Consider the following 13,125-nt stretch of genomic DNA (forward strand, 5'->3'; position numbering starts at 1 on the left):
TTTAGTTCTTCGGTTTCAGTAAACCATATTGAAAAGCAGGGCAGTGTTATGATAACATGAATGAAATGTCAGTTGTCATATTTTGGATTATCTCTCCTTTGACAGCCCAGTTCCCAGAAAAATAAAATTAAATATATTTCTTATTGAAGAAATTAAAGAAAATTTAAAAGTGGTGCTTTTTTAAAGACATTCTATTATATTAAATTTTTATTAGTTTATAATATGGCATATAAAGAGAATACAAAAGTAAATAGGGAAATTAAGGAAAGAAAAAGGGAAAGTGGATAGTGGAGGAAAACAATGGGGGGGGGAAAGTCATTGACTTCCAACTCCTTTGGTGCAGTAAAATAAGGCATTAACATCTAACCTCAACTTTTTACTTTCATACAATAATATAAACTATTACAAGAAATGTATCTAATCGGTAAAACCCAAAACCAAAGTTTCATTTTTTCCATTTCAAGCACAAAGTCCAGAAGTGGTTTTCAAGTAGAAATAAAGGTATTTGTATTTTTTTCTTTAATCAAAATTTAGCCATCTCTGCTAATTCCATTCCATTTTTTAAAAATATTCTACATGGAATTTCAGTTCTGTATAAGAAATAATTCCCATTCCTACAATTACCATAATATCTATAATTAAATTAACTGTTATAAAATTGCAGTTTGTTCCCAAAGATGGAACACACTCAGTGAAATATTGGAGAAATCTAACCTCCAGCATTAGTGGTAGAGATGGGGATATGTGTTTGTCAGTATGACTTCCGGTATTCAATAGTTGGAGTTTTAGATTGGCCAGAAGACTTATTTAATATTGGAATTATAACAATTATAATTCCTTCTACTTGTATGCTGATGAATCAGCAGAGATTCTAATGGCTGCTTTCTAGATAAAAGGATCTGCAAAGAGAAGATTTTTCCAGTGACTTCAGGATGTTGGTAGAAGCGATGCTTCTGTTAACTCTGCTTCCATACACGGCATATGAAGCTCTCAAAGTAAAATGTAATGTCAGATATCCAGAACACCCACTTCACAGCTATCGTCAATCTGGAGATCTCATCATTGGCAGCATCGTATCTCATGGGATCTTCCTCTCCAATGCCAAAGATTTCATAAAGGAACCTCCACCAACCATGCCTGAGGAACTTTCGTAAGCAATTCATTTTAGTCTGTAGGTGCATTTATGTTAATTAGAATGCCAGATGATGTTATAGGGAACTGAAGGAACTTTAGATGCTAGGCAGACAATGCAATTGTGCAGAAGGAAGGTGTTTAATTTTTAAAGACATTATTTTTTATGATGATTGGGAATATGAGGTAATATGAAAATATAACAATCTGAATTTATGAATGTTACATTATGTTTAACATTATGCACTCCAAAGTAATATACATCTTCTATAATCTACAATTATTGCAAAAAGTTTCAGAACTGTAAAATATTATCTGATACAGATTGCAACACTCATTCTAGAATATTTCCCAAGAATTACCAACACATCCTGGCCCTGGCTTTTGCGGTAAAGCAGATTAATGAAAATCCTCAGATTTTACCAAATATCAGCTTGGGATTTCATATTTATGATAATTATTACAATGCAGAATGGACATATCATTCCACCATGCTGCTTATATATACGCTAGAACAATTTTTCCCAAATTACAACTGTAACATGCAGAATAAGCTTCTTGCTGTGATTGGTGGACTGGATTCTCTTACTTCTCTTGATATGGCAATTGTTCTGGATACCTATAAGATTCCTCAGGTAAGGTTTGCAAATAAAGTTTAACACTTCTTTTTATCATTTCTTTGTTTTGGGTAGTCTACTTTTCTTCTTTCAATATCTTGGAAGCAGCTTACATAATTAAGGTATCCAAAGTTAATTGCAAATTGATTCATGAGTAAATCTTCTTACATGTGAAAAAAAAATCTATATAATTAAGCTAAGAACACAACTTCCCCACAAATCATATTTACTCAATACATATAGTATGTTTGGTCTGAGGGGAATGCCATAAAAGTATTTTCAATTATTCGACTTCTGAGATCTCTTCAAAAAGCCAGATAATCCCTGAGAAGTGAAATATTCTTTAATACATTATTTGTTTGATAGATAGAAAAATAAATATTATCGATATATCAATATAGATATAGGTATAGATGTAGATATATATACACATGATAGATATACAGTAGATACCAACCTGGCTTCCACTGAGGACCTGTATACTGCACAAGTCAAAAAATGGGCTGTGAAAATATTATCCTGGAAATAAACTGTTTCAATTCCTAACCTCAGAACGATGCTATAGAGCAGTACACACCAGAACAACTAGACACAAGAACAGTAATAAACAAATCATTCCCTCAACACTGTCAAACTATTTACTAAATCTGCACTATTATTAATCTTTTCATTGTTCCTATCACCCTCTCTTCCCACTTATGACTGTATGACTGTAACCTTGCTACTGGTATCCTTACGATTCATATTGACTGTTTCCTAACATGATTTGATTGCTTATTTGTTCCCTATGACTATCCTTAAGTGTTGTACCTTATGATTCTTGATGAATGTATCTTTTCTTTTATGTACACTGAGAGCATATGCACCAAGACAAATTCCTTGTGTGTCCAATCACATTTGGCCAATAAAGAATTCTATTCTATTCTATTCTATTCTATTCTATTCTATTCTATTCTATTCTATTCTATTCTATTCTATTCTATTCAGAGAGATATTCTTACTTAGTGTGTTATTGCCTATCTCATCTGATGTGTTATAACTGACAGTTGAAACAATACATTCAATTTATTCTTATAATATATTACTATAAGCAGTGCAACTTAATGCTTGATGTTGTAATTATTCTTTTTCTTCTTCATGGATGTCTTTAGCTCACCTATAGTCCCACTCCAGTTGTGAAGGACAAATCTCCTGGTCTTCCCTTCTACCAGATGGTTCCTAAGGAAGACCTTCAATATGAGGGGATTCTGTCTCTGCTTTTATACTTCAAATGGATATGGATTGGAGTGGTGGTTGTGGAAACAGAGAGTGGAGAGAGATTTATTCAAAAAGTGATGCCCATGTTTTCTCAGAAGGGCATTTGTTTTGCATTCATACAGAAAATCCCAGTTGTAACTTTTATTACTAATATATCAGAAATGCTGCTTAAAGGAAGAAATACTTATAATACATTGACACATAGTAAGGCTACAGTGATCCTTGCTTATGGTGAATCTAATTCCTTTGGATTTTTTAGATTTCTTTCCTATCAATCAGATGAAGATATAGACAGTAAATATACGAAATCCTTAGGAAAACTATGGATCACCACAGCCCAAATGGAGTTTGCATCCTTTGTATTTCAAAGAAATTGGGATTTAGACATTTTCCATGGAGCTGTAGCTTTCATGTTTCACTCCAGGGATGTATCTGGATTTCAGCAGTTTGTAGAGAGTCGAAACCCTTTCACTACAAAAGGAGATGATTTTTTCAAAAACTTCTGGGAGCAGGTCTTTGGCTGTGTATTTCCAAATACACTAATGGATAAAATGGAGGAAAATCATTGTACTGGAGCTGAACAACTAGGGAGCCTCCTGTACCCTAATTTTGAAATGAGCATGTCTGGCCATAGCTACAGTGTCTACAATGCTGTCTTTGCTATAGCCTATGCTTTACATGATATGTTTAGAACTGGATTCAAACACAGGACAAGGATAGAGAATGGACTGAAGCTACATAATCAGCCATTTTGGCAGGTAAAGTGTTCATTATATTCTAGAGTCCTGATTCCAGATTCTCTAGAAACCTGATAAAGTTATATTTGTATCACATAACATAATCCAAATTTAATTTTGTTGCAATCGCTTTTTAATAATTGATAGTTTATGAAGACTAATTACATCTCATACCATCTCTAACACACATCAGAATAATGTATACCATTTTGTGATATATTATTAGGATATTTTAAAGACAGCATGCTATTATCTATAGCTTATCCTTGTTTTTTAATTTGTTAATTAACTACAGAAGAACTTCAAAAGTTATATGTGTCTGTGTATAAGACAGCAGAAAGAACATTTTTAGAAATCAGAATCAGCCCCTGTTCTATTTGCCCATCAGTGATTTCTGAAAGTTATTCCTAGTTGTGTGCTAGCTTAGCCAAAAACTTTTCTTCCCTCTCAAGTGTTGCAGTTTTGCAAAATTTATGTTTTTCTATTTGCAGGAAAATTCAACTCTCCTTAGGACTGCTAGCCTTAAGTCATCCTTTCTATCTTTCTGTCTTTATCCCCCCTCCCTCCCAAACTTCTAATGTCCTGGACAAATTGCTCAGAGACAATTGTAGAAGATGCCTCTTTTTTCTTCCATTCCAAACTTTATAAAAAATCTGAAACCATGTTTTTAATCATTAGTGCCTTGACACAAAATGCATTATAGAGGACAATAATTTTTTGAATGAAGGAGGAATGTTCATGCTGCAGTTTAGCTATCTAAACAGATATTGCAATATTGGCTCCCCCTCTCTAAAGCTTGAGGTCCATAGTATTTGACTGCAGGTGTACTGAAATATTTACCACTTATGCTCTTTCAGCATAATAATAAACACTATTGGCTTTTAGTAGCCTTGTATAAAATTAAAATGCAAGAATACTAGGACTGGTTCTCAGTGATAAGAGAATGAATGGGATAATAATAAGAATGAGTGAGCATTTTAAGCGTATATTTTCCTCTACTGTTTTATGAAGAGGGATATTTACGTGTATTTGTACGTGCTGCCAATAGTAGTTGATAGTATCAGTTTTGGTATCACAGTAGATGTTATCAGAGCAGAATTGTTTTGCAAGAGTCTCACAAACCCTCACAATTAACAACAATAACAGAAACATTAAAACAAAGATTGACAAACAGGGAAGAGAAATCCTTCAATTAATAAAAGGATGAAAATATTTCTAATTTAAATGAATAATTAAAGGATCAATGTTTAAATAAAAGAAACCAGCCCTGGGACATTTTATCTGCATATGTATTTTGATCCACAATATTTTTATATTAATCTTCCTTTTTTTTTAAATCTTTTTAAAATTTAGCTCCATCCTTTTCTGAGACATGTTACATTTAACAACAGTCTTGGGGACAAGATAATCTTTGACCAAGATGGAAAGTTAGTGGATGGGTTTGATATAATCAATTTTATTCTTTCTGAAAACCAGTCAAAAGTGAAAATTGGAAGGATAGACCCTCAGTCTCCTGCACACCAAACATTCATTATTGACAAAGATGCCATAACATGGAACAGCTGGTTTAACCAGGTAGGTTGCAGGAACACACAATCTGAGAAATTTCTAATCTGAATAGGAGCACTGAAATTAATTGTTAAGTAGGGCAATCATATCATTATTAGCTATGGCATTTTTGCATCTTAATTTTTCACTCACTCACTCAATCAATCAATTAGAATAGAGCTAGAAGGTACCTAGGAGGTCTTCTAGTCTACCCCTCTACCCAAGCAGGAGACTCTAAACCATTTCAGAGAAGTGACTATCCAGTCTCTTCTTAAAAACCTCCAGTGATGAAGGACCCACAACTACTGAAGGCAAGTTGTTCCTCTGGTTGATTGTTCTCACTATTAGAAAGGTTCTCCTTAATTCCAGGTTGCTTCTCTCCTTCATTAGTTTTCATCCATTGTTTCTTTTTCCACCTGAATATCTTGTTTCTGTTATTATTCTTGAAAATTGGAAATGTGTAGGATTTTGTTGTCTAATGTATTGCACACATGTTACATGGTTACTATATTTTGGAACAATATAAAATACTTGTAAGGATAATTAATGATACTGATTAAGCAGCTCATTATTTGACAAACAAAGGTGTGTTATGGACTTTCATGGCCATGAAAGTATCTATTGGGAAGGAAGCAGTTTTCTGATTTGCCTATTTTGGGGAACAGATTCCTGGCTGGGCAAGACCTTGGGTAGGTTGTTGATATTGTCCAGAGCAGGTAACTTGACTTTGTTAAATTTCAGACTTTCTTTTTTCTTGTTAATACTATTGGGATATGTATGTAGCAGACCACTTTGCCTCTGAACATGCCAGCCATATTCATTAATGACATGTGTTCCCTAGACTATGGTGACTAAACGCTCCAGCCCAACATTTCCCAAAGCTTGTAACTTTGTTCAGTTTGAATATGACAGTATCAGTGGTGGGTTGCTCCTGGTTCGCACCAGTTCTCAAGAACCAGAAGTAAAAAAAAATAATTGTTCGGAGAACCGGTAATAAGATTGGCTGGCCATGCCCCTGAACCAGTTCCAGGCCCAGTTGCCGCTCGCTTACCCCGCCCATCGTCATTGCCTGCATGCAGCCCTGGAACTCCACCCTTTACCAGCCAGGAGTGCTGCCGCCAGTCACTCCCATGCACCTGGCTGCCTGCCTGCCTCATCATCGCCACCATGAGAAAAGGCCCCGAAGTTGCGCTGCCTGGGATCCACGTGGGCTGCCGCAGGTTGAAGCCAGGCATGGCTAGCTGGACACTGCCCAGAGCTGAGGTCGAGACTGGCAGGAGGAGGAACGTTGCCTCTTAGCCGGCTTGAACTGTCTGCTGCCAAAGCCTGCCGCCATCCCCTCTCTCCTCCCAGCTGCTTCTGCCACTGCCAGGGAAGCGGCTGTGCAAGAACTGCTGCCGCCAAGGGCGAGGGGTGGTGGTGGCAACGATGGGCCTTGTCTCCCTGCCAGAGCAGACTTCTGGCATAGCTCCAGAAGCCTCTGGAGGGAGGGAGGGAGGGAGGGAAGCCCTGGCCTGCTGCTCCTGCCTCCGCCACCCTCTTGCCCCCAGCAAGAGTGGTTCTTGTGCTGCTACTTCTCTGGCAGCACCAGGAGCAACTGCTGGGGCAGAGAGGGTGGGGCAGGCTATGGTGGCAGGCCATTTTCGCCGGGTAACAGTCAGGCTGCTCCTGGAGGCAGGAGAAGGAGAAGCCACCAGTGGGGAGGCGAGCTCCCCAGGAGGACTGGAGGGGAGCACAGCTCCTCACTCATGGAACTCCACCAGCACGGAAGTGGTTGCGGAAAGCGGTAAGAAATGCGCAAACCAGGAAGCGGTCAGGCTCTCTTGCAGGAGAGGGTTGCATGTTCACTCCAGCAAAGGTTTGTGCAACTCTCTCCGGCCAGGGAGCATGACTGCTTCCTGGCCAGCGCACCTCTTACCGCGCCCACTTCCCCACTGGTAGATCTCCATGAGTAAGAAGCTGCACTCTCCTCCGGTCCTTCTGGGGCAGCTCGCCGCCCCACTGGCAGCTTCTCCTTCTCCTGGCTGCTCCAGGTGAGAACCTGGTGAGAACGGCCTGCCACCACACTCTGCAAACAGAAGTCGGAGAGGAAAAGGCAGTTGCTTTTCTGAGTGTTTCTCCGCGTTTCGAGTGAGGGCTGCTGACTTGGGATGGAAATTCCTCTCTGACTTCTGTTGGCAGAGAGAAGGAAGAGACGGAAGTGGCGGCGGCAGTGGAAGGCAAGGGGCTGATCGTGTAGCTCACTTCAGTGCCGCCAAACACACACACACCTTCGAAGTCTTCAAGAGGCTTCAGAGGCCAAGGCTTTTTTTTTCTTGTCCCCCTCCTGCATCACCTCAAGGGCTTTGTGGCGTGGAGGACGCCGCCTCCCAAGGTTTGGGGAGGGAAATGGGATGCATTAAAGAAAGGTAAAAGGGAAGCGGGGTGGGGTGGGATTTGGTTCCCCCCCCTCACAATCCTCTTCCAAATGCAGATGGTTCCTCCTTTAATACCTTGTCCTGCACTTGACCTGGCTGGACAGCGCCCCCCTCCCCAGTGCCCTCCCGCCTATCCTTCCTTCTCCTGACAGGCTTCGGAGACCAAAGGTACAGAGGAGGGGGAGGGTTTTATTGCTCAGGCCGAGAAGCCGAGAGAGAGAGCCAGCTTTGCTGACTAAGGAACTCTGGGAGTTGAAGTCCACAAGACTAAAAGTTGCCAAGGTTGGTGACCCCTGCCCTAGACCACTTTAGGAGCAAAGTGGTGGATTTTGCTGGCATTTCAGGAGAAAGGGGAGGGAGGGAGGGAGGGAGAGAGAAAAGAGAGAGAAAGAAATAGAGACAAAGAAAGAAAGAGAAAGAGGGAAAGAGGGAGAGAGAAAGAAAAGAGAGACAAAGAGACAAAGAGAAAGAAAGAAAGAATGAATAAATGAAAGAAAGAAAGAAAGAAAGAAAAGAAAGGAGAGAGAGAGGAAAGAGAGAGAAAGAAAAAGAAAGACAAAGAAAGGAAGGGAGAGAGAGTAAAGAGAGAGAGAGAAAGAGAGAAGAAAGAGGAAGGAAGAGGAAGGAAGGGGGGATAGAGAGAGAGGGAGAGTGAGAGAAGAGGAAGGAAGGACCACAAATTCTGGCACTAGATGTGGCTTCAGAAGACACATTGAAACAGGACAGCAATCTAGGGCTGGAAGGGACTTTAGAGGCCATCTAGTCCAACCCCCTTCTCCAGCAGGAAACCTTACATCATCTGGATTATTTTAGTGCCTCTAACAGAGAGGAAAATTGCCAGAAAGGAAAAGGAGTTTACTAGAACAAGGCTGCCATGCAGAGGAAGGCAGAGATAGTCCTTGACTTATGACCAGAATTGAGTCCAAAATTTTGGTTGCTAAGCAAGAGCGTTGTTAAGTGAGTTTCACCACATTTTACTCAATCCATGATCTCTCCTGGCTCTAACAGTCATATGCAGGCTAGAAAAGTAAATCTGAAGGCCTGTGTAGTGTTCTAATGTACAGAAGTTATAGTTAAATGTATGACAGAAAGTGGACTCTGGGTGTGTTTTTCCAAATGTAGTAAGTGAGGTTGAATGTATATAGTTTTAGAAGAGGTGTGTGTGTGTGTGTACATACACACAGTATATATAGTAGATAATGTATCTTTTTGTGTGCCTATACACACTATACTATGTAATATATATGTACACATATTTTGGATGCTCAGTAGTAGTAAAAATTGTACAATTGGGAAATTGTATCTTGTTGAGACCTTTGAGGTGAGGAGAGGCCAGGCACCCTAACCCTAACCTTTGATATGAGTGACATCAAGTTGGCCACACCCACCCAGTCACATGACCACCAAGCCATGCCTACCCAGTCACATGACCACCAAGCCATGCCCACCAAACAAGCCACGCCCACAGAACCAGTAGTAAAAAAAATTAGAACCCACCCCTGGACAGTATGCTGGAAACTATGCATTTATTAAACATGCTAGAGAGAACAATTACAGCTGAGAAGTAAAGTACTGAAAAAATTTAACACTCTTTTATGTTTGTTTTGGTTTGTGAATTAGACTGCTCCTGTTTCCCTATGTACACCTCGCTGTAATCCAGGTTCTAGGAAGCAAGTAATGGAAGGGAGGCCATTTTGCTGCTACTCTTGCATCTCATGTCCCAAAGGGAAGATTGCAGAAAAGAAAGGTGAAGATAATATTGTTTTTCAGTTCCTTAGTTGTTTTCAAATCTTCATGAGCTAATGAATATCATTTTGTAAGAACTACCCGCAAATATAAAAATATTTTATATTTTCATAATATAGAATAATATAGAAACGCAGTTTCTTCTGTGTCTCACTTGTTGATTATTATCCATTTTTTCCAAGTATCAAGGCCTACTTCAAAGATTCTTGCCTTCCTATTATCTGCCCAAATATTTTTCTTTATCTTTGTTTTTGCACTAGACTGAGCAGTCTGGTTTTACTTTGCTAGTACTGAATATATGCTTTACAATTCGAAATTTTCTCCAGCACTACAATTCAAAATCATACATTTCTAATTGTCCACCTTTTGAAGACTTTTCCTGCACTCAGTATTATCCTTAGACTTTGAGTGATTCCCCCATTTTTTAAAAATATTTTCAATGGATGAAAAAAAAATTCTATTTACAATAGCAATTCTATTTAAAGTTTAGTCTCTAATGTATGTTAGAATTTCTTTTTCACTTTAAATATACAAGTAAATATACAAGTGAATATTGTATATGTGAAATTTTTAAAAACATAATTTTATTTATATGTTTTTCTTTAATATCCATAAGTGTTTAATGGACAGTGTATTATCTGTGTCAATATATTTTGCATACAATTCTAATAGTGATATTACCATTTGAATATACATAATCATACTTTTCCAACTTCTAACTTGTGTATACATAGTAATCATAATATTTTCTATTATATTTCAGTATGCATATTATTATTTTCCCAATTTCTACTTTCTACTTCTTTTTTCTAACACTTATTAGAATCACCACCATGTTAAAAAGTATTTTATGTCTATCCATCATCTCTTGCCCTTTTTAGAATTTCAACTCTTATTACTTTTTGATAAATCTGTCCTGCTTCTCCTCTGGTATCTTGTAACTCCTTTTGTCATTTTTATTTAATCTAAATATTTCCACTGCAATCTCAAGAGTACCTACCCTCTGTTCATCCATCATTTTTAAAGAATCTTTCTCATTATTCTCTTTTCTATTTTGAATTCTTCAAAAATACTTTATTTGTTCCATATTTGAAATTATTGCTATTTATTATATCTTTTTGTCTACTTGTATCATTTTTGAAATGATCTCTATTTTTTCCTCAACACTTTCTGCTTTTTTCTTTATTTTCTGAATTTTTTGTTCATTTTTTATGGTTGTTTGCTGGAGTTTTCTTAATCTTACTGTATCTTGCATCAATTCCATCATTTCCTTATGATTCCTTGTTATATCTTCCTTAATGCATTGAAACATCAGCATTATTTCCTCATAGACTGCATTTATTTTGTCCTGCTGAGACATTTTGTGTTGATCATTAATACACTAATCCTTACTCAATATTCCACCAAAATTTCAATATCCCAATTGTCCAGAAATACCAAAATCAGCAGTATTAATAAAATTCACACAGTCCTGGAACTGTTCTTCAAATTGCCCTAAATTTATAGTCCTTAAAATTATCCAATTTGTATCCTCCATTTTTTCCAAATTTTAAGTCTTATTCAGTTTTTCTTTTTTCTTCTTAGTATTCCAAATTGGCCTACCAAATTTAATATTCTTGAGAAGCTAAATAAATTCAAATTAGAAATAAAATTAAAGAAACTTCTATCTATTATATAACTGATTTATGCAAATTGAGAACCCTCAGGGTTCAAGAATTCAGCCAGGATATAGAAACTAAAATTCCATGAATTACTATAAAGTACCTTATTAAAAAATTGTCAATATTATAAATATAGTCATATATTATGGGATTTACTATTCATATGCAAAGACTGGTGCATGTTATCTGAGTTTATAAATATGGATATCAATATAGTTATCAATGATAGTATTTATGTATAAATTTGATACTTACACCAGATCCTTTCAATTACAGATTTGAATGACTGCTATAATTGTACAGAAGAAAAATATCCCAACAAAAACCAGGATTCATGTATTCCCAAGGATATAAGTTTCTTGTCTTATAAAGAACCTTTGGGAATAAGTTTAGCTTGTTTTTCTCTTTTCTGTTCCATAATCACAGTTCTCATACTAAGAATATTTCTGATGCATCACAACACTCCTATTATCAAGGCCAGCAATCGGGATCTTACCTACATGCTCCTGGTAACCCTCCTGCTCTGCTTCCTTTGTGCATTACTATTCATCGGTCAGCCAAACAAGGTGGCATATCTTCTCCAACAAACTACTTTCAGCATCATCTTCTCTGTGGCTATTTCCTGTGTGCTGGCCAAGACTGTGACTGTGGTCCTGGCTTTCAAGGCAACAAAGCCAGGAAGTGGGATAAAGAAGTGGGTGGGGAAAAGATTGGGCTACACTTTTATTTTATCTGGCTTCTTAATTCAGGTAGGGATTTGCACTCTATGGTTGTCAATCTCTCCTCCTGTCCCAGATGCTGACCTGCACACATAGGCTGAAAAAATTGTCCTACAATGTAAGGAAGGGTCCATGATTATTTTTTATTTTGCAAAGTGTTATATGGGCTTCTTGGCCATGATCAGTTTCCTAGTGGCTTTCTTTGCCAGGAAATTACCAGACACTTTTAATGAAGCCAAGTTCATCACTTTCAGCATGTTGGTCTTCTGTAGTGTTTGGCTCTCCTTTGTTCCAACCTATCTGAGCACCAAGGGGAAATACCTCGTGGCTGTGGAGATCTTCTCAATGTTAGCCTCAAGTGCTGGGCTGCTGATCTGTATCTTTTTCCCCAAATGCTATATTATTGTTCTGAGACCAGATTTGAACAACAGGCAGCTAAAAAGACAGAGGAAATGGTGAATGTTCCCAAGAATGTAGTTGTAATCTGGCATTGCAGATGAACTTGAATTTTTATGTTGGTTTACAATAGAAATGCTGCTGAATATTTTTCCTAGCATTTATATTGTTTAAGTTTTTAATGGACTATATTTCATTAGGAACACTTTCATTTTGAAGATACTTGGAAAAATAACCAGCAGGTATCTTCAAATTTTCCCCTTCCCAAAATACCTTTTTCAGTTCATAATAATATAAAGTTTTGGTAATAGCAATGGTAATCAAATTAACAGAAAATATTTTATCACAATTTGTTATTTTACAGAGCTTTCATTACAGGTGGTTCTCCAATTATGACCATTCACTTAATATTCAAAGTTACAATGTTTGTGAAAAAAAATGACTTATGACAAGTCTTCACACTTATGACTGTCATGGTTACATATTCAAAATTTGGGCATTTGGATACCACCATCTACTTATGATAGTTGCAGTGTCCCGTGTCACATGATTGTCATTTGTGACCTTCCTGTCTTCCAGCAATAGCAATAGCACTTAGACTTATATACTGCTCCATAGTATATATGTAAACCTATAGTATATATGTAGATATATGTATACATTGTAAACCACTCGCTGAGTGGTTTACAATGTCAGAATATTGCTCCCAACAATTTGGGATCTCATTTTACTGACCTCTGAAAGATGGAAATTTGACTGAACCTTGAGCTGGTCAGCATCAAACTCCTGCCTAAGGGCAGAGTTAGCCTGCAATGCTGCATTCCACCCACTGCACCACCACAGTGCAGTGTTAATGAGAAAAGCTGGAGTCACTTAATGACTACATGACTCACATA

At 37.5% G+C, this 13,125-nt stretch overlaps 1 protein-coding gene and 1 long non-coding RNA gene across 2 annotated transcripts; both read left to right on the top strand.

The window, feature by feature from the left end:
- The first annotated feature begins 947 nt into the window (after nucleotides 1-947).
- On the top strand, nucleotides 948-6,145 carry LOC148113971 (vomeronasal type-2 receptor 26-like). The gene is made up of 5 exons (XM_087893573.1): nucleotides 948-1,150; nucleotides 1,475-1,766; nucleotides 2,900-3,763; nucleotides 5,096-5,317; nucleotides 6,074-6,145. The coding sequence occupies exons 1-5, from the start codon at nucleotides 948-950 to the stop codon at nucleotides 6,143-6,145; spliced, it is 1,653 nt and encodes a 550-aa protein (XP_087749699.1).
- A 3,233-nt stretch (nucleotides 6,146-9,378) lies between these two features.
- Nucleotides 9,379-11,501, top strand: LOC117657365 (uncharacterized). The gene is made up of 2 exons (XR_015734320.1): nucleotides 9,379-9,454; nucleotides 11,391-11,501. It is a non-coding gene; the product is annotated as an uncharacterized LOC117657365 (long non-coding RNA).
- Nucleotides 11,502-13,125: the final 1,624 nt, after the last annotated feature.

The sequence above is a fragment of the Pantherophis guttatus genome, chromosome 4, assembly GCF_059756535.1.
Source record: "Pantherophis guttatus breed Tessera chromosome 4, ASM5975653v1, whole genome shotgun sequence".
In the NCBI taxonomy this organism is placed as follows: Eukaryota; Metazoa; Chordata; class Lepidosauria; order Squamata; family Colubridae; genus Pantherophis; species Pantherophis guttatus.

What these genes read in the sequence shown, in the direction of transcription:
- LOC148113971 (XM_087893573.1), top strand. Translation starts at nt 948, where the DNA reads ATGCTTCTGTTAACTCTGCTTCCATACACGGCATATGAAGCTCTCAAA. An exon ending in ACCATGCCTGAGGAACTTTC is followed by an intron (nt 1,151 to 1,474) that starts GTAAGCAATTCA and finishes CACTCATTCTAG; the next exon opens with AATATTTCCCAAGAATTACC. An exon ending in GGAACAGCTGGTTTAACCAG is followed by an intron (nt 5,318 to 6,073) that starts GTAGGTTGCAGG and finishes ATATGTATGTAG; the next exon opens with CAGACCACTTTGCCTCTGAA.